This window comes from Anguilla anguilla, chromosome 3, assembly GCF_013347855.1.
Source record: "Anguilla anguilla isolate fAngAng1 chromosome 3, fAngAng1.pri, whole genome shotgun sequence".
In the NCBI taxonomy this organism is placed as follows: domain Eukaryota; kingdom Metazoa; phylum Chordata; class Actinopteri; order Anguilliformes; family Anguillidae; genus Anguilla; species Anguilla anguilla.
The window spans coordinates 48,943,221-48,962,694 of record NC_049203.1 but is presented as its reverse complement, the minus strand read 5'-3'; the positions used below and the strand labels follow the sequence as shown (position 1 = coordinate 48,962,694).

The following is a 19,474-nucleotide window of genomic DNA, read 5'->3' as shown; positions in this document are numbered from 1 at the left end:
ATGCAGTACCTACGGAAATAACCTTCTATTCGTCCCTTCTTCTATTCTCCTGTCCTGAACAACCTCCAGTGCCCGCCCCCCGTCCCGTCTCCCCCTTTCTCCCAGTTACCAGGATCACTGCATCTAAGGGAAGCCCGGCTACCCTGGTCTCTTCACACACAGTGAGTGACAGAACAGCAGAACAGTGGCACAGCGCAGGAACAGAACAGGGCCACATGCCTCCGGGAGAGAGGAACAGAGACAACGTGAGACTTCAACCCCACAGATACATGCTGACAGAACAGTGCTTCCATAGGGAAAATCGAAAAGAACACAAAAAAGCAGTGTGTTATAAACATAGCGCAGATATCCAATTGCTCATAAAAATGATAGGAACTGCAAATAAACCGCAAACAAATGACAATGGTGAGAATGAAGCCCCGGCAGCCTTTAATTTGCAAAAAACAAAAAAGAAGAAAATTAGGGAGCAAAAATAACAAAAACACACAAAAACAAAGCAAAAATGAAGGTCAAAGTGCAAAGTTATTTCGTGGGGATAGTTTGCTCTGCTGGCAATGCATGCTGGGAAACAGGGACTCCTGCTTGCTGTGCCTGGCCTGGCCTTGGCTTCTGCAGGGGTTAGTGCTTTAGTTGAAAAGTTCCTGTCCGCACAGCATGAATCGAAGGCATAATAAGAGATATTGAGTGAAGTAGGGGGGTTATTTTGCAGGTTGCAGGTCTTGTGGCACTTGTCTCTGTGATCGCATTGATTTGACTGAAGCTGAGCTCGAGCTCTGGTTGAGGGTTTCTATCCAAGCTAAGTGCACCTTCTGTAAGCTGCTATGGCTGAAATGCCTAAATTGTAAATTGTTATGATAATATGAAAGGAGGAACGTCCAGAATTTACAGTACATGTTCCACAACTTTCCCAAGCCCTGGGAACTACACATAAACAGAGTCCAAAGCTCAATTCTAGACGATATGTGCCAGCATAAAAGTACACCAGTAAACAATTATTGAAACAGCAAGAGACTATTAACGATTATTAATATTGCTACCCATATTGGATAACACTGAGATGCATGTAAACTAAGGTATCCTATAGAGTACTGCTCAATGGTTTGGACATTTAACTCGACACCAGATGACTACAAAATCCAAATGCCCTTTCTGAATGAACATTAAGAGTCTGATCATCAAGTCCACTGATATGACATCAAGAAAAGAACCCAGACTTCCGACAATTTACAACAGCTGCAGAAAGAGCATACTGTAAACAAAAGCACTGGATTAACTGGAATGTGAGGCGTAGTGGGACACTAAATTATTTGCACCTGGCGTAACAGTTTAAACAGTAAAATTGCTCAGTCTAAGGAAACATTCATTATACGTAAATGGCTAAGTCAAAATGTCTAACACTGAAATAGCAACTGTACTTCACTTTACCTACAATTTACACCAATTACATCACATTGTATACTACAGCATTCCACTCATAAATCATTTAGTAACCAGCTTGCTCTATAAGTATGCCCTACAAACCTACCTACTCCACAAGACTATGATGGACAAAAATCATTCAAACAGCATACACTGTAACAAGTGCAGTCAAAACACTTACAGTAAGATTACAGTAAGACAATCAAATTCCCTATCAAACGGTCAAAATAAAACATCTACAGCTAAGTCTTCCATTTATGGCATCAACAAGTACTTTCTCTCCAATTATCAAGACACATGAAGGCAATTTGACCAAATGCTTTGATTCTACCCTTTTACGCAATGCACAAATAACGAGTTATTACAGCAGAGTCAAATTCATGGCAATATAAAACCACTAATCCAAGCAGAGCTTTCTGTGAAAGCTCTCCTCACAACAAAAATGGAAATAGAACCTTCATCACCAGTCACCCCAGCTCGGTTTCAAGACAGAAGGGCAGCAAATGAATTAGTCATAGGCTGAATGTGACTTGCATTTTCCCCAACCCGGGTTTCAGTAAAAACAAAGCATTTTTAGCCATTAAGTCTTCTCCGGTTACTGATTTCATCTTCAGCTGTACAGCGTGTGATCAAAGCGGCTTGGCACTTGGAAGAACTCTGTCTGAGGGACTTCACACTGTTTGCAGAAGCAGACAGAGTATGTATGTACATGATCAAACTGCGAGGGCTAAGCAAGGCTAACCTTTCAATTTTGATTACACGGCAGCCATTTCCTTATTTGTACAAATGATGTAGAAATCAGGCCCCTACAGCAGAAAAGTGCTTATGGCAGTGTTCAGCATTCTGTTGTTTATGTGTACACTCCCCACACGAGTGTGGTCTCCTGTAACAAAGTGTGGCACCACCACAATCAACAGACACACATGGGGGGAGAGGGGGCAAAGTCCCCTCTTTCGCTAACACCTCCCACCACCGGGGGCACACCACTTCAGACTATGAAAAGAGCCCAGAGCTCGCTACCAAGTTCATCCCCACAGCCGGCTCATGGAGCCGCCTGTGCTAACAGCTAAAGACACGCGCCCCGTCCTCGTCGCTAAAATTAAAGCAGCCGTCCTCCTCCGTCTCCTCCTCCAGCTGCAGGCTCCCAAAGGAGAACTTGTTTCGGGGCATGGGGGAGGCGCCGTCGGCGCCGGGGTTGCCATACACCAGCGGGTGGCTGCAGGAGCTGCCCGTCTCCGACTCGGAGTCGCTGGACTCCGTGCCGCTGCTGGTGGAGCCGTCGATCATCTGGACGGCTCCGGCGTGTTCGGCGCCCGGGCGGCCGTACAGCCGCTGGGCGGGGCCGGACCGGGGCTGACCAGGCGCCGAGAGGCCGTTGGCCACCATGCGGCGCTCCAGCGCGGCCGCGCGCTCGGGCCGGGACAGGACCGGGCGGGGCTCGCGGGCGGGGGTGGAGGTGAGCTGGCTGAGGATCAGGGGGTCGGTGTCGGACCGGTTGCGGGCGCCCTGCAGCTTCTGCAGGTGGGGCGAGCGGCTGGCGATGGGCGAGTAGCTGCCGTAGCGGCGGCCCTCGTCCCAGCGGCCCGGCCGCCCGCCGTGCCCGTTCTGCTCGCCGTAGCTCAGAGAGCCGGTGCGGTGGAAGGTGCTCATTATGGGGCTGGGGCCGGAGCTGCGGCTGCCCGCCACGTGGCGCGCCACCAGGGGGCTGCGCTGGGCCGGACCCCGGAAAGCCTCGTCCACCAGCGTGCTGTGGAGAGGGGCGTGGGGTAGCCCGACGCCGTACAGCGACACGTTCGACGCCTCGTCGTCCAAGAACTCCAACGGGGGGGCGGAGAAGGGGGGGGACTCCCTATAGCGGGTTTGTTTGGCCGGGCCCCGATCCCGCTCGTACTGGGGCTGGCGGTGGTAGCCCCCGTTAGCGGGGCCCCTGCTAAGGAACGGCGGCTCATCCTCGTCATTGTCATTTGTGTGAGAGTGGGACCTGGTGACGCGGCCCTTGGCCACGTCGTACTCGCTATCTATGTCACTGCAGTCGATGTAGGGGATGGAGGAGCTGCTGCCTTTGGCAGCCCGCGAGGCTGGACCTGTGCTCAGGTGGTCCGCGTGCTGCCTGCCGGGGGACGGCTGGCCTCTCGGCTCCTCGTCCCGGGCGCCCGGCCGGTCCTCGCGTCCGTTGTGCAGGGAGGAGGGGCTGGCGTGCTTCCGCAGGCCGCCGTGGTCTTCCACAGTGACAGGCACCGCCTTCTTCCAGCCCGGCCTGCTCGGGGAGTCCGGCTTGTCCCCGGAAGTGCAGCTTGCGCTCTGTTTAGTAGAGAGTGACATGGCAATACAGAGAGAGCAGAGATGCAATTTTACCTGGTTTTTTCCTGACATTTCCTGAACAGAAATACTCACTTTCAGATGCAAATGCATCGGTAACCACACGGGCAGTAACACACAGCAGAGACAGAAAAACACAGCAGACAGCGACATACAGCACAGACAGCAACACACGGCACAGAGAGAAACAAACAGCACAGAGGAAAACACACAGCACAGGGGGAAACGCACAGCACAGGCAGCAACACACAGCACAGGCAGCAACACACAGCACAAACAGTAACTCCACGGTGACCGTGACACTGACTTCTTTTGGCACTTCAGTGAGCAGCTGGGAAGGCAGAGGAGACAGGCTGCTATTGGACTGGACCTTACTGTGCTTCCTGTAAAAGGGAGAGACAGGCAGGGGGCGTGTCACACATTCTGATGGAGTTCTCATAAGCTACGCCCAACTCCCCTTTACCATCTGTCCTCTTCCACGGTCTGGTACTTGTGGTTATTGCTTTCCAAAACTCCACCTCAACGTAGTTATCAAAGATCATGTTAATGTTCTGCTTCGACTAACTTCATAATTGCCTCCACCGCCCTCCCCCAATTCCAATATATAATATTAAAGAATTTAATCAAAGTCAACCACTGTGATAACAAGATTAAGACAATACACAAACACAACAGGCTTACGCGTCAGTGGAAGGGACATCCAAGCCCACATAAAAAGGTCTTATTATTATATTTATTACAGTTCTCTCCTTACTCATGAGTCATGACAGCTGTTTCTTTCATCTCTAGACACATAACCACTTGCACAGACACGCATACATCAGGAAATGAGGGGTAATGACTTGAAAGCCACTTACATCATAGGAGCACAACACCAAACAATAAACGCTCACCTTTCAAAGGGGATCTTTTTGAATTCCGAGTCCTTGACATAATCGATCACCTGCTTCTGTGTCCGCCCACTTTAAAGAGAGGTGAAATTAAAGGAGAAGTGACGGACGGGCGAAGGAACACACACCGTAAAGCCACGCTCTCAAAGAATCACAGGAGATTGTGTGAGGTGTAGACAGCAACGCTTGAACAATCTGGGTTCCTACTTCTTGACCGGAAATCTATGGCCCCTCCCACCACCAGGCCCATGGCTGACCCTACCTGAATCTGAAGGAGGATCCTCTGGTGAAGAGCACGGGCTTGGGTTTGGGCTTGGGCTCCTCGAATAGACGGAAGAAGGCGTGGTACTCCACACAGATCTTCCAGAACACCTTGCAGCAGTCCCGGCTGCCCATCATAAACTCCAGGGTGTCCTGGTATGCGCTCTGCTGCAGGGGACAGTCAAAACACGCACACAATGTTCAGAAACGACACAAAAACAGAGCCTATTTTCATTCCTTTTCCTTGTTTAATATTGCTCAACATGGCACAGCACATTCCAGACTAGCCTGGTTGAAGATCAATGTGGGGGAAGAAAGAGAACAAAACTAAAAAGAATGCTCACAGTAGAGTGCAGAGCAGACCACCGTAAAGGCACAACGCTCTCCACTCGCATGGATCTGCACAGCAAATGTCTTGGCAAACCAGTCATAGCTTTTTGAGATATGTTTGCCCTGATGGTGGTACTACAGGAAAGGTCATGGGGCCACCAAAGTCAATAGTTCTCTTCCTCCTGGGAATATGAATGTGCGCAGCAAATTTCGTGGCCATCTTTCCATTAAAATTCCAGATATGTCAGTCACGGACTGATGGACAAACGATGGACAGAAGTCATTAACATAACCTCCTTGGTGGAGGTAAACATTTTAAAATGTGGCATATACTGAATGCATTCTCCACAGAAAAGGGCAGATGGAAGATTCCAGGGATGCCTGAAGTCCAGGTTTGAGGCACGTAAATCAAACCCCAAGTTTTTAGTTCTAAACTGAACTCAGCATGAACTGTAACAGCTAAACACAGTTTGACTTGCACTGAAATATGGGAAATAGCCTCTCAAAAGAAAAGACGAATGACACATGTCAAATTAACCCTTGGGGTGACATCAGTTTTTACGGTCATGACTTTTGAAACACAACAAAATAAGCTCGTAGGGCAATGTATTGGAACTTTTTCTTTGAGGCCAAATTAAGCGTACGCATGCATGCACACAAGGTATGCATAACGGTTTGCCTATTTTGAGTCACTGTTGGTGCACCGCAGAACGAGATCATGGGTGCTACACTTCAGTTCTAGAGGGCCGCCTGGTTTCTAAGGCCTAAACTGGCTGCTGACTGAAAGGGAATCACAAAAACCAGCAGGCACTATGGCCCTACAGGACTGGGGTTTCATGGCCCAGACATAGAGTTTGTATCCAAATACTCGCAGTAAGGAGCCAGATTTACATAGTCTGTGAGACTCAGTACTGCAATGTCTTCTGAACGAGGGCACCTGCTAATTAAGAAATGTCATGTGATGTTTACTTTTCAGAATTCACAGCAATGAGACTTACATTCAGGTCCGGCCTCAGTTTGATGAGAAACCGCTTCCTCTTGAAGCTCAGTTTGCGCACTTTGGACCAGTTGAAGGCATTGATCTTCATGTGCCCCTTTAGGATAAAATGACATGGAACACAGGAATAAAAGCATCAGTGTGAACCTGTCCGATTTTAACCAGTCAAGTCATAAAAAATAGTTACTCTTACTGCATTAAAAGCACAACTATATTACATATCATTTGACAGATTAGAAAAATGACATTAATAAACCTTTTTTAATTTTCACGATGATTATTAATGTCATGTTTTTTTATTGCTGTTAAAACTGCATACAGGTTTCAAATATGTTTTGACACAGAAATAAAACCATTTGAATATTTTCAAAGCACACAAAAACTTGACAATTAGATATAATATTAATATAAAAATTCAATGTTGTGAACATTCTTTTGCCAGCAGAGTACAGATCAGTGCTGGTGTGTATCACACTGAACAGTGCACAATAACCTTTGACCCCAGTACATAAATCAGAGATGCAGAGCTTCGCTGTGCTTCACTACTTAAGTGCTTAATGTAAGTCAGTGGTGGAAGAGTGCACACGCCTGGTTTCCCAGGGCCCTACAGGACTGGATTTGCGTGCCTTGAACCATGAAATGTCACATGCATGCCAGTCACCTGAAAGACCAGGACCCCCGTGTGCGCCACCGCGAGGTTCAGCTTGGTGCCCTCCCTGTCCTTGGCAGGGTGGAGCCGTACGCCGTACATCTCCAGCTTGCGGGCGACCTCCAGCAGCTGGTAGTCCGATTCCGCCGGCGTCTGCCCCCTGAGGAACCACAGGACAGGGCCCACATGATCACAGGTGCTCAGGAGTGATTCACTGTCGAGTCTCCACGCCAACAGACGCTGCTGGCCGTTTCACCTTTCGGTGCATGCCGGCAAGACTGATGGGGCGAAGGCCATTCTCATCCTTTTCACGTTTGTTTAATACTCAACCCATGTGTTTGGAGCCTCGAGTGTGGAGAAAGCGAACGACTGCCGTTTCACTGGCAGATGAAAGCACTCTCACACATTCCTCTGATGTCTAAAACACATTGAGGAAGCGTGGAGTGACAGTTAAGGAATGGGGTTCACGGCCAAAAAGCTTCAGGCTTGAATCTCAAGTGACGCTAAGACAATACGTAATTAAATCAAGGCTGTTTAAGAAAAAAAAGATGAAATCAAACAAAAATGTCACTGCATTACTCCAGTTTGTGCCATACATAAAATGAAAGAATAAAGACAAACTAAACCCTTAGGCTTCCTAGTATTCAGTTTTCATGCCTTATAGTAACTGCAAATAACAAAAGTTTTTACCCAGGCCCATGTATGAAAAACCAGAGCACCTTTTGAAATTTTGCTGGTAGCACTGGGACCTCAGAGAAAACGCTTGCTTTCCTTAATCTGATATGTGAAAATAACTTCCTGCTTCCTGTATGTGGTGCTTAACTACAGATTTAATGATCGGTGTGGCCTCCCTCCAGACCAGTAGCGGTTAGCGTTATCGACAATGCCAAGAAGAAGAAAAAAAGGGACATGGCAGGAAAGGCTCGTAGATTCAGTGCTAGAGCCTTTAGCCATAAGTCTGTCATTTCCCCACAAGGAAATCTGGGAAATTTCACCCTCATCCTCCATTTCATTCTCTGTGTCCAAGGATTTTGATTTTGAAATATTTACAGGATGGACCATGACATTTCCATGGTTTATCTTTAATGAAGGCAGGACAGAACATACTGAAAGAAAATACTCCCTATGCTAACTGTATTATTAATCTTTTAATAGTCTGCTCAGGCAAGTGGTGTAATTCTGCTTCAGGAGTTTTTTGGTGCGTCAGTGCGTCAGTTAAACCCAACATTTTGGCTTCCCTGCCCTTCGTCATACATGAAAGAAGGATTAAAAAAGGAGGAAAAAAAGCGAACACTCCTCAAACACATTAGTCAACGTTAAAGACAAAGGGGGTAAGGGGATTTCAAAACCTTTGGGCCTCAGTCACACCTTTCCTTTGCATGAACCTGCCTTTGGAAAAGTGGGCTGACACATACGCTTTTCAGATGAAACGGAGGCCAATGCCCTGATAACCACCCAACTGCAGAACATTACGAACGTGCCAGGTTCAGCCCCCCGAGCGGATTCCTGCGCTTCCTCACAGCACAAGACGGCTCTTTGTCGGGAGGGGAGACAGCTCCAGCTGCAGAGTTTACCAGACACCTAGTCCTGCCTCTGGCACTAAAGCACTCCTGGATTGTGGGGAGAGGGAGGAGCTCTGGGCTATGCTGGGTCTAAGCTTGGTTACGCAGCCGGTGAGGTGAGGTATTCCGTTCGGCTGCAGGTTTTATACAGGGGTCGCCATGGAAACAGTCGCCTTCCTGAGGTTATGTCTGAGGTCTTTAAAATCCTTCCAAATCGCAAGCATCAGAGCCTCTGGAGAGCAGTGGCAGCGTGCAACCGCATTACCACAGTCTGGGCACAAACAGAGCCCCAGCTCTGCCATGCTTCAGAACTATCAGGGCATCTGGAGATACGGTCAACAGTGTGAGCCCTTGAGTGAGTGAGGAAGGGTGCGAAAGTGTGTGAGAAAAATGAGGTTGACAATTTCAGTGGAAAGGGGAGAGAGCACGAGATTGAGAGACAGAGCCTTACCCTCACACACAAGCACACACACTCACTCACTCACTCATGCAAACACATAAATGTGCATGAACAGACAAATGCACGCACACACTCTACTTACACATGCTTGCGGTGGGACTCGATGATCTTGTCCATCAGGGCCTCCTGGTCAGGAATATACTTGTTGGTCAGAAGATGCTGTCTGGCCTGTTCCTCATCAAAGTCCCCGATCTCAGCTGAGTGAGAAAAGAGAAGTGAAGAGAGAAGCAGGGGAGAAGGACATGGATAAGAAAAGGCCTTATTGAAATGAACCACAATTTTACATAAAGTGAACTACAATGAGTGCTGACTAAAGAGGATTAAAAGCTTTCCATTATTTTAGCCTCAGAACGCGTGAAGACAACACCTGTGCGTGACTAATAAGAGTGTAGGTTTCACCTGGGCGCTAACAGGGTGAGGAAAGTACAGAAGGGGCATGCCACACATTCCTGTCTGTCTGCTGAAGAAAAGCAGACAGGCTGGGCTCTCTAACTGCACAGCTACAGCATCTCGAGCAGACACCTCTGATCATAGCTGACAGTCGAATGCAAATGCTGCCACGGCACGTCACTTAGCTTAGCGCTACAAAACCTGCGATGCATTTCTGCAAGTCCCCTTCATCTATGCAGTACTGAACACTGGAGTCAGCACAATTCTTCCAGGTTTTAAGATGAGAATCTATCGGAAGAGAAAGGGTAGTGCCTCCTCAGGGGCTCTGTCTCTGGCATGTCTCTGGCCCCTTAAGGCATTCCACAGCAGCCCTTTAGATTTCATTGAGATGGAACACTGAGTAGGTCTCCATAGCAACTATGTAATTCTCATTTTGAACTGTTGCCCCGTAACTTGTTTGACACAATTTAAGAATGGCACTGCATGAATAACAATGTAATAGACAATCCTCTAAATCTATTTGCTTGACAAATTTTTCCTCATATTTACATGACAATGCTTTTGTCCAACTCTTGCTTAAAGGGCACCCAAGGTCATTCTGAGAGAAAACGGTCAGGTAGTTCAATTACACTCAACATGTAGGTCAAATTCTACCCCAGAGTGATTATATTCTTATTTTGGATGTTATCTGAAAATGGACCATGGTGAAAAGTCCTTGGTTGAGCATACCAAATATGCACTGTTCCAATTGTCATTGCAAAGCTGATTACAAATACCATGTCCAACTGAAAACGTTCCATGGGTTTAATTTTCATAATAAACTTCCATGGGCACTTTTTGACATAATGAGCTAGCATCTAGTAACCACAATGGCATAAAAAATGCACTTTAAAAATATACATCCTTGACAGTTTTCAATGATTCTCAGTGGTAAAAGTATTAAGTGATTTAAGACTCCGTAGCATTGGACATTAGAACACAAACAGACTTACACTGGACGATGTGGGAGACCATGAGGGCAGAGCTGCTGTCGTTGCAGGTGAGGCGTCCACAGAGCAAGTCCTGCTTGATCTGCAGGGCGAAGAGGTACCTGAGAGAGACAGAGGGGAAGAGAGACAGGAAAACCGAATCATTTCAGCCTGGCTGCTCCTAAAATACAATTATATTTCAGGCTGGGTGGTGGCAGACCCTCAGCTCCAGCACTGCCTGTCAATCAACATCTGAAACTACGCCACTGCAGGGATTCTTATCTACCAGCACAAAGCTTGTGAAAATACTACCAGTTATATAATGCAACAGACTGCCTTACTTGTGACTTTTCAAACATAAATGATTATTTTTCATAGATTCCTAATAAAGTCTCACTTTCATGGAACTAAGCAGACTAATTAAACAGAGTTATTAACAGGATGTCTAATGAAAGTGCCTAATTAGACATCTCTTTCATTATCCCCTCTGCCACCCGCCCCGCAAGATACATACATGCGCTCGCACACGTACACGCAAATGAATAGGCACTGCGAGCATTATGTGACATACGAGGACATTCTGCAAGCCAGTTAAAAATTCGCTGAAAATACCATGTGTCCGAGAGAGAAAAGACGGTAATGTATCCAAGCTCATTCTCATAACACGGCCGTGCTCAGTAAGGAGCTGTATCGCTGCTACCTTGCACTGCCATTTATTACGGCTTTTCGCAAATAGCACGTGATTTACCGCAGTACCCCAGGAGACGCTGCGCATCATAAAAGCTCATCTGGTAGTGGCCGATGAGTTACCACCGTCTTCGGACCTCTGAAGCGCGCGCGAGCCTACGTGTCGGTCCATTTGCGCGGCTGAAAGACCGCGCCCGCATCAGCTTTCTGACTCTGAAAATGCGATGCGCCCTCCCGACATTTCTCGTAAAATCGATGCTCGCCAAACCTCCGAAACGACCAGACACGGGCTGCTACCAGCGGTCTCAAATCAAACCTTACGGGAACATTAAAAGGTCTGAGAAAGCGAGTTCAATTAACATCCTGTCCTACGGGTGGTTGCTGCCACTGCTCGAGGTGACGGGAACAGGCCGGTTCGCTGTAAACATTCTGTTAAATCAGTGGTCCTGCGCTGCCAGCAAAGCATGAAATGGGTATCGAGAGGGTCTTTACTTTATCCCTTCCAGGCAAGACCCTTGTAGGCAAGACCTTTCATTGGTTCGTCACAGGCGCTGGTGCGGTAATAGTTTGAAGTTCCGCACACACTGTAGCAACAATTCAGTCACTACCATTTGCCAAAAAAGCCACCAATGCTCTTCCCAAGAATTTTGGGCATTAGGATAATTTTTGGTACTGTACTCAGAGCATAACCAATATCAAGGCAGAGCAAACCAAAATCTATTCATCACAATTTCAGATAAAGATATTTGAATCATTTGCTATCATAGTTGGGTAATAAATGGTCAAGTATATTAACACCTTCCAGTGCTCTTTTATTTATTAAAAAAAAAAAAAATCTGACTCTGGAGTTTAAAAAATTTTTTTTCTTGACATTGATGATCGTTTATTACAGCCTAATTTTATGTGGATAAAATGGATAACATGAATTTGCATGGATGAGGAAAGAATTAATCTAGAGGAAAGGTTCTCAAGTAATTACACATTAATGGATCAAAGGCTACATTCTAGCAGATGTGAGAAATCACCAAATACAAGGACCCAATCTAGGAATGACCCATTGTAATGAAAAGGGAAGCATGTTACTGATAATGGCTTACTGCTAGTAGCAGCAGCCATTTACATCATTTGCATTTGCAGGCGCTGCAGCTCTCTGGAGGTTGTTTGTCACTGGTGCAAGTAATCAAATATTAAATTCTCAGTAGGCTAAAAGCCTGGAAACAAAAGATTAATCCTGGCATTCTTCTATTCAAATGAAATACCGCACTAACAGTTCAAGGAGATTTTTTTGCATAATGGGACTGGCGGTCTGTCTCAGTGGAACAGAGCAGAGAGTTTTGTACAAGGGAAACTATGTTTAGCTCAGAGGTCACCTCATCTTTAAAAATCCAGAACTTTCTCCCTTTTGTAAGCATTTTAGAAGCAAAACCACTGGAAGTCCTATTTAAGCATCCCCTCCAACATGTAATTCATTAATGGAATACATGTGAATATTATTATTCACATACGGTGGCCTGTCCGTGAATCTCTCACCGAGCCACAAGCTTTTATATGGCTGACATTGAATGAAAGCATGAACAAACAAAATGCTCCATTGTGCAAAACGTCGACGTGGCCTTCTGATTGGCTCAGGCTGTAAGGGCGCTTGCTTTAAGGGAAGGCTGAATCCTATAGTCGCTCAGTGTCCTCTGATTGACAGACGCTGCTGTGTGGTTCACAACACAGAGCACACTACAGGCACACATTATACGGAATGCACTTGCTCAACTGTGGATGGTAAAAAGTAATGAACAAACACAGTGCAGTTATAAAGAGAGTGCTAAAATAAATCACACAATAACAGCATGCATAAATACCTATAAAGGTATGCTTTCAGGCAGCAGAGGGCATTTAGAAACCGCTTTGATGTTTGTGGGCACAGTAGGTATTTCCCAGTACCAGTCAGGTGATTTACAGCTGACGGCACTTCAATCAGTGCTCATCATAACCGTCATTGAAATGGCCAACATTGATCCATTCATTTAATGAGGCTGGCACACTGGGCCCAGCGCAACGGATGAACACCAGCAGAGAGCAAAATGAGAGGTAAACAAATGGGCAGAACTGAAAAATAAACAAATGGAATGATTCTACGGTTGGGGAGGCTTTAAACGATTCTCTGGTACACCTGCTCTTATCACGCATAAAAGCATCAGAAATGACAAATTCAAACGAAGAGCATTTTTTTCTTCTAACCTCCTGGATGAGGCCAACTAAAGCATGATCAGCTCCAGAAATCACACAGCATGACACATTTTGGATGAGTTTAAAGATTTCCCAATGCCGTACGATCACACATTTCTGCAGAATGGAGGCTTCTCCTCACACTGCATTTATTTTGCTTCTTGCTCATTGCAGCTTACAGTTTCATCATGCACTGAGATTCTCACCATCTGTTTTTTCCCGGTGCAATTTCCCTTGTTATAAAGCTAGCATTGCTTGCTATTAGCGGTTGTCTCCAAACACGCAAAACAAGCTTTTAACAGCAGTGGCAATATTTAAACGCCTCAAAGACGCATTCATTAAAATAATTTATTTGAGTAAATACCTTGCGAATGTGCTAACTGTAGCATTTTGAGGCTGTACTGCAGTGAGTCTCCACATGAATGCTAATGGAAGCTGTGGTATTAAGGCATTACACATGAATGTGAAACTTATTATTCATGACCAGCATTTCCTTATGGCCAAAGAGAAATATTGTCATTCTGTAATATTAATGATATGATATATATTACTGCTACACCACCAAAACACATGCATTTATACACAGAAACAAGGACATTGAGAATAAATGCACTCATGGAACAACAATGGCAGAACAGGCTCCTGCCAGCTCTATTTTATCCACAGGAAAGCTGCAGCTAGGTAGGGCAGAGAAAAGCTAACATTGGAGAGAGATCACATGAATATACGAGGTGAGAACAGTACAGAAACAGAAGGAGAACTGTGGGTAAAGAGTGATGTCACTTCCCCTGGCCTTACCTGGTCAGTTCCTCCAGCAGCTGGGTGTGGTCAGGGGGAAAGAACTTCACCACAAACCGCAACACAGTGTGCTTGGGCCCTGCAAAGGCACAGAGAACAATCAGTGATCATCTTCAATTACGTTAGTAGCTCTTAAAGCACACAGTTGCGTTTGAACAATGGTTTTCATAATGCAAAACAAATCTGTAGCCATCAGTCTGCTCTTTCCATCCACATCCCAAAGATGACTTCAAGTTAAAACCGAGCTTTTGTTTTAAATGCAATTTGATCAGTATTAAGTCAACAAATCTTTTTATTGTCATGATCAGACAGCAGCTGCTGCTAAAACAGCTATTGCTACCATCAATATGTATTCAGAGAGCTCCGGGTGCCCTTTAGAGTTGATTTTATGGTATTACTGTCCATATATATATACGCAATTCATTATCTCAATACACACAGCGCCACTGAAATGCCTATCAAAAATGGCCATCAACATTAAATTCACATTGAACATGCACAAGCAGCATTACATTTAGTTTATAGCACTTTCTATTTTGCACTGCTACTGGCGCTAAGGTCGTGAAAAATGCATTTCAGTTTCGACTGCTGGCCTAATTAACCTGTTGCACCCGCTATGGCGGCTCGTCTAGATGACAGCATCGGCTAAATGAATGCAATGTAACGTAACGTCTGAGGAAAAAAAACAGTGACTTAAACCACCCTGTGGGTTCAACGCTGAAAAAAAGCACTCATTCCTCCTTTCCTGCTGTGTACGATAAAACATTTTTTTAAAACCTATAATTGTACTATATCATTATGAGAAATAAACAATACACAAAACAATACAATAACAGGAAGTGAAAAATGGGAGGCATCAACCACTTGGGCTTTATTTCCACTGAAGTGCCTAATAAAATATTCAGCACTGTGCATCCGCTCCGCTCCTAACGGGCTCTGCGATTTTCTGCCCCAGAATGGCGGTTTGTCCCTTCCCCGTGTCGCCCGCGGTCGCGACGCGGCGAGCGAGGAGCGCTCTCCTCCGATGCAGGCACTCACTTCTGATCTGCTTCACGATGGGTTTCAACAGATCCAGCCAGACCTGCGAAAACAAGCCGAGAGTCAGATGTTTTCCGCACGCACGGCTGAATTACGGAGGCAGGAATGAATGATTCATTCCCAGCAGCGCTGGAGTAAGTAATCCAGCCGGATTCTGAGTTCAGTCCTGTTAGGCTGCTGACTTCACTCTCAGTCAAAGATGGCGTAGGACCATGGCTCAGATCAAAAGATTGACATGTTGGGGAAGACCATGTTGGTGCAAAAATATTTTTTATTTCATATAAGTGTGTGTGTGCGTGTTTATGTATGTGTATTTTTACTCATGTTAACTAATACAATAACTAACATTGTAGTGTTGTAGTTGTTGGAGGGAACCTGGACTGGTGAGGGAATTCCAGTAGTCCCAGGTGAGGGAGAACAGTAAAACGTAACAGGTACTGATTTGCTAAGGCTGAAGTAAACACAAGTGACATGACATGAATGATATAAATGCCCAGAGGGACTGCCCATCTGTGGGAATCTGCACATACATAATGTAGCGTGAACCGACTCTCCTTCTGCAGAAAAAAGAATTTCAAAGATTATGTACACTTCCTGCCTGCAACAGAACTGAAAGGCTTTGTGTGAAAACTTTGAAAGCTGCCAACTGTGATAAATGGAAGGGCACATTTTGAAAGACTTATTTTCTAATCCCAGGATTATAAATGCCTTCAGAATCGCAGTGTACCGTGTGCAATTCTGTTTCGCTGCTTTACCGAAGGCCTAATTAATCCCCGTTTGTTTAGTCTGCCTGAACTACGAGTTTCAGAATGGCTTGGCTGACCTGGATGGCTTCAGGCCAAACGGTCTCAGGTTGTTGAATGGATATATTAATGGTGCATAAATAAGCACAGTTTATTCCCACTCCCGGATAAAATAAATCACAGAGGCGTGGGTCAAAGCGAAAAAGCAAAAGCACGTTATAATAGTCGAGATTGTTTTATAGATTAATTTCTAGATTGTGTGAATAAATTTCAAATCATTTCAAATCTCCCCACTCCCCCCCCCAACTCACAGCCATCTTGCGGTGATCCAGAAACTCCAGGCCAAAGTAGTCGCCCTCGATGAGGTTCAGGTGGGCGCACACAAGGTCGAACAGCACCTTCCCTGGGGCTCTTTGCTGTGGGAAAAATGAAGCAAAGCAGTGAGAAACTGCTGGAGTGAAGACATGGTTTCTTCCCTGGTCACGTGACTCGAGTATACAGCTGTTTATTACTGTAGGGCTGCAAGCATTAACATCATCATATCTCCACATCCATTCAATGAAGATTCATTCAGACTTCACTGGGTTTATCCTTCACACAGCCAGGCTGAGCCATTCCTGCTCGCTCAGAAGCTGGTTTTAAGAAACCTCCTTGATGTAAGGAGCTTTGACCTTAGTGTGCCTTCTGCTGATATGGTCTTGATTTGTTGCAGGGCTTTCACGTTCCCCAATGAAACTCGCACGTAAAACCAGCGGGCACCGGGCAAAGATGCTGCCCATATGTGAGCGCACAGGGGAAGGGCTCTCACACAGCCGCTGTGGTCAGGTCTGCCCGCTGTCCCCGGTTCAGCCGCGGCCTGATTGATGACTGATGAGGCTGCCCGGTGCCCCGGCGCTGCGGCGAAGACGCGGCTAGCGCTTTCACACTCGGCCGCGGCCTCGCAGTCGCCAAGCTCTGCGGCTGGGAACCAGCAGGAATGTGCGACTGCGGGCGCCGGGTTCCCCCTCGCTGTGTGGTGCGATGTCTGAATGGGCCTCACAATGGAGTCCGGGGGGGGGGGGGGGGGCTCGTCCTCCAGCTCGGGCAGGAGCAGCACCGCCTCGGCCCACGGGACCGACGGCTCTGCGCTCTTTCATACGCTGCCATCTCAACCGGGGAAAGAGATCCATCTTCATATCTAGAGAGCTCTTACAAAAAGGCTTCTTTTTCTTCATTTATAATATAAGGCTTTACTGTGAGAAAGTGCCTCTGGAATAAGCAACTCTATCACAAACTGCAAAATTTACTGGTAAAAAACCGTAAAGGGCATGATTAGAAATACTGGCACAAACGCAATTTGGTCTCATTTCAAGTCACACGATCAGGGATTTTATTTACAGCTAGCAGAAATCTTACCAGGTAAATAAGAAACACAATATTCAGAAGACTGAATTCAGCTTCTTTTCCCAGACATGGTAGGGGTGTGCATATGCTTGTGTGTGTGTGTCTGTGGGGCGGGCAGGGGTGCTGTGCTCCTCATAACTGTCAAGTTAATTGCCATAACTGTCAGGTCAGATCTACTGCCAGACTTTTGGCTGGTTTTTCTCAAACAGAGCCAGAGCGAGGCTCTGTGTTTACACTGCACAGTCTTTCCCATCTGTCCGCCCACATCATCCCTGGAGAGGTCAGGCATTAGTCCCATTTGCAACACTGGAAACCGGACGTGACAGGACGTACTCCTGAGACACCCGAGCCACAAGTTGCCATGGCAGCGGAACACCCGCCTGCGGCTCCCTCACACCAGACAGCGATAGGGCAACCAGAACAACCTGCATCATCTGCTGTCCCAGAATGCAACACAGAAACAAACAATACTGGAACTGCGAGTCCCACAGGAGAATGGAGATAATATCTACTGAGTAAAGCCCTTGATCATGCACCAACTATGCACAGACACTAGAGGGCAGCACTTTTCTAAGACCTTCACATCCAGGAGATCTTGCATTACGTCTCATAGTTTTGGTCATCGTACTTTCTAAAAATGGGTCAGTCTGTCAGCAAGGGTCTGATGCGTTAAGTTATGAGAATGAAATGTTTTCAGAAGCGAGGAGAGAGAGCGGCGGCCAGCGACTACAGCTCTTCAGCTCTTCCCGCCTGCCGTCTTCGGTTAGCTTCAGGCAGACGCGAGAGGCGGCGAGCCGCTGCCCGGAGGACCAGCTGTTTCTATTAGAGCGGCAGGGCGGTTAGGAGGGGGGCCATGCGTGAACAGGAGGGCACGGGCTCGCTGCCAAACCCAACCCACAGCGCTGCCAAATCGCCCACACCTGCAGCAGGACCGGGGCAGGGCCCCGAATGCCGACCCGTCCCGTCACCGCGGGGTCAGGGAAGGGTCGCCTGGGGCGTCTACCCGCGCCGCCTGAGCAAAACTGCTGGACCAAAACATGCTCGGATACAGAAAGCAAATGCCTTTCTCGCGGATGTGTGCTTTTAGTCCATCTTTATTTATTAATAGGAATGAGGTATGAAACAGAATACAGTTTCACTTGAAAGGAGGAAGAACAGAAACACCCTACCAAGAACAGAATTAACATCCCTCCCTATTGGATGAGCACAGCACCGCTCAGTTAATGTGCATATCATTAATAATTGTGTAATACTTGTAATTAATAATAATCGTAACCATTATCTAATAAAAAGGGTATTACTGACAAAATGAATACTTGAATGTGCGCTTCATTTAAGGTCAGCATTGTGCTGCCATGACATTCTCCCAATCTGCCCCCAGCACATTAGCATTAGTGACGACGTTCTGGGCGACCAATCAGCACACAGACCCTGCCCTCATTAACCGGCAGAGTGTCTTCTCTCAGCGCACAGCAGCACAGCCCCAGCCCTCTGGGCAGACTGCATATTCCAACCACAGAACCTGCGAAAGGTCACACCGCATCAGCAAGTACAGGCCATGACACCCCACTCTTATAATGACATACAGAGCCAGCAGTCTCAGAAATGCTCCGTTCTATGGGTAAATGTTAGGGGCTTTCATTTAAATTCATTAGGACTGCCGGTAATGCAATGCTGCTGTGCCCATTACTGGATTATACTCGTTCTTCAAATAGATTGCAGCTGGGGGGGGGAGAAATATAAGGGCCACGGAATGGAGGATTTCTCAAAGAGGACACTGGAGGACAGTTTGCATTTCTGTAACAAGCAGCTTACCCATTAGCATGTGCTGTGTGCCTCAGCACTTCCACCTCCGCTGCTACATGCATCAGGGAAAGGTCTGAATGTGGATGTTTTTGTGTCTTTTTGCACCCCATTCATTACCCCCCCACCTTCCTTGTTTTCAACCAATTATCTAAGAGGTTTTCTACCCATATGTCTGGTTGTTGTTCTGTGATCTTCTGCTGTAATTCAGCAAAAACATACCCACAGCCCACTACGCTCATCATCAAACTCCACCCAATCTTCCCAACCGCGTTCACCATCCCAGTCCAGGGTCTGAGCGATTCCAGGGCCAAAGTGGCAATGCTCTGTCAGACATGGCAAGAAGGACTACATTTCCCACAGCATCGTACTGCGTCGCTGACTAGACCTGACAGAACTGAACCGAGCCGAGATAATCGAGGCCTGCTGTGGACGCACTCTAATGCCCCAAACAGGAAAAAAAGTGCTTCTGGAAGCTGCAGAAACAAGTGAGGCTAAAATAACCAATGTCGAATAGATGATAAGTTTTTTCCAGAGCATTTGATTGGCTGGCGTAA

The 19,474-nt window shown here is 46.6% G+C and overlaps 1 protein-coding gene across 7 annotated transcripts in view; it reads right to left on the bottom strand.

Moving 5' to 3' along the window:
• The window catches only part of farp1 (FERM, RhoGEF (ARHGEF) and pleckstrin domain protein 1 (chondrocyte-derived)), an 84,065-nt gene that overhangs the window by 17,771 nt on the left and 46,820 nt on the right, over positions 1-19,474 (bottom strand). For 6 of the 7 annotated variants that reach the window (XM_035407877.1, XM_035407882.1, XM_035407876.1 and 3 more), the window contains exons 3-13: positions 16,043-16,147; positions 14,989-15,031; positions 13,951-14,029; positions 10,270-10,367; positions 8,970-9,084; positions 6,878-7,025; positions 6,218-6,313; positions 4,891-5,057; positions 4,632-4,700; positions 4,046-4,121; positions 3,504-3,720 (exon numbers count right to left, since the gene is read on the bottom strand). In XM_035407877.1, coding sequence (XP_035263768.1) covers positions 3,504-3,720; positions 4,046-4,121; positions 4,632-4,700; positions 4,891-5,057; positions 6,218-6,313; positions 6,878-7,025; positions 8,970-9,084; positions 10,270-10,367; positions 13,951-14,029; positions 14,989-15,031; positions 16,043-16,147 — 1,213 coding nt within the window. The remainder of the gene's footprint in view (positions 1-3,503; positions 3,721-4,045; positions 4,122-4,631; positions 4,701-4,890; positions 5,058-6,217; positions 6,314-6,877; positions 7,026-8,969; positions 9,085-10,269; positions 10,368-13,950; positions 14,030-14,988; positions 15,032-16,042; positions 16,148-19,474) is intronic. The other variant, XM_035407881.1, reaches the window with a different exon arrangement.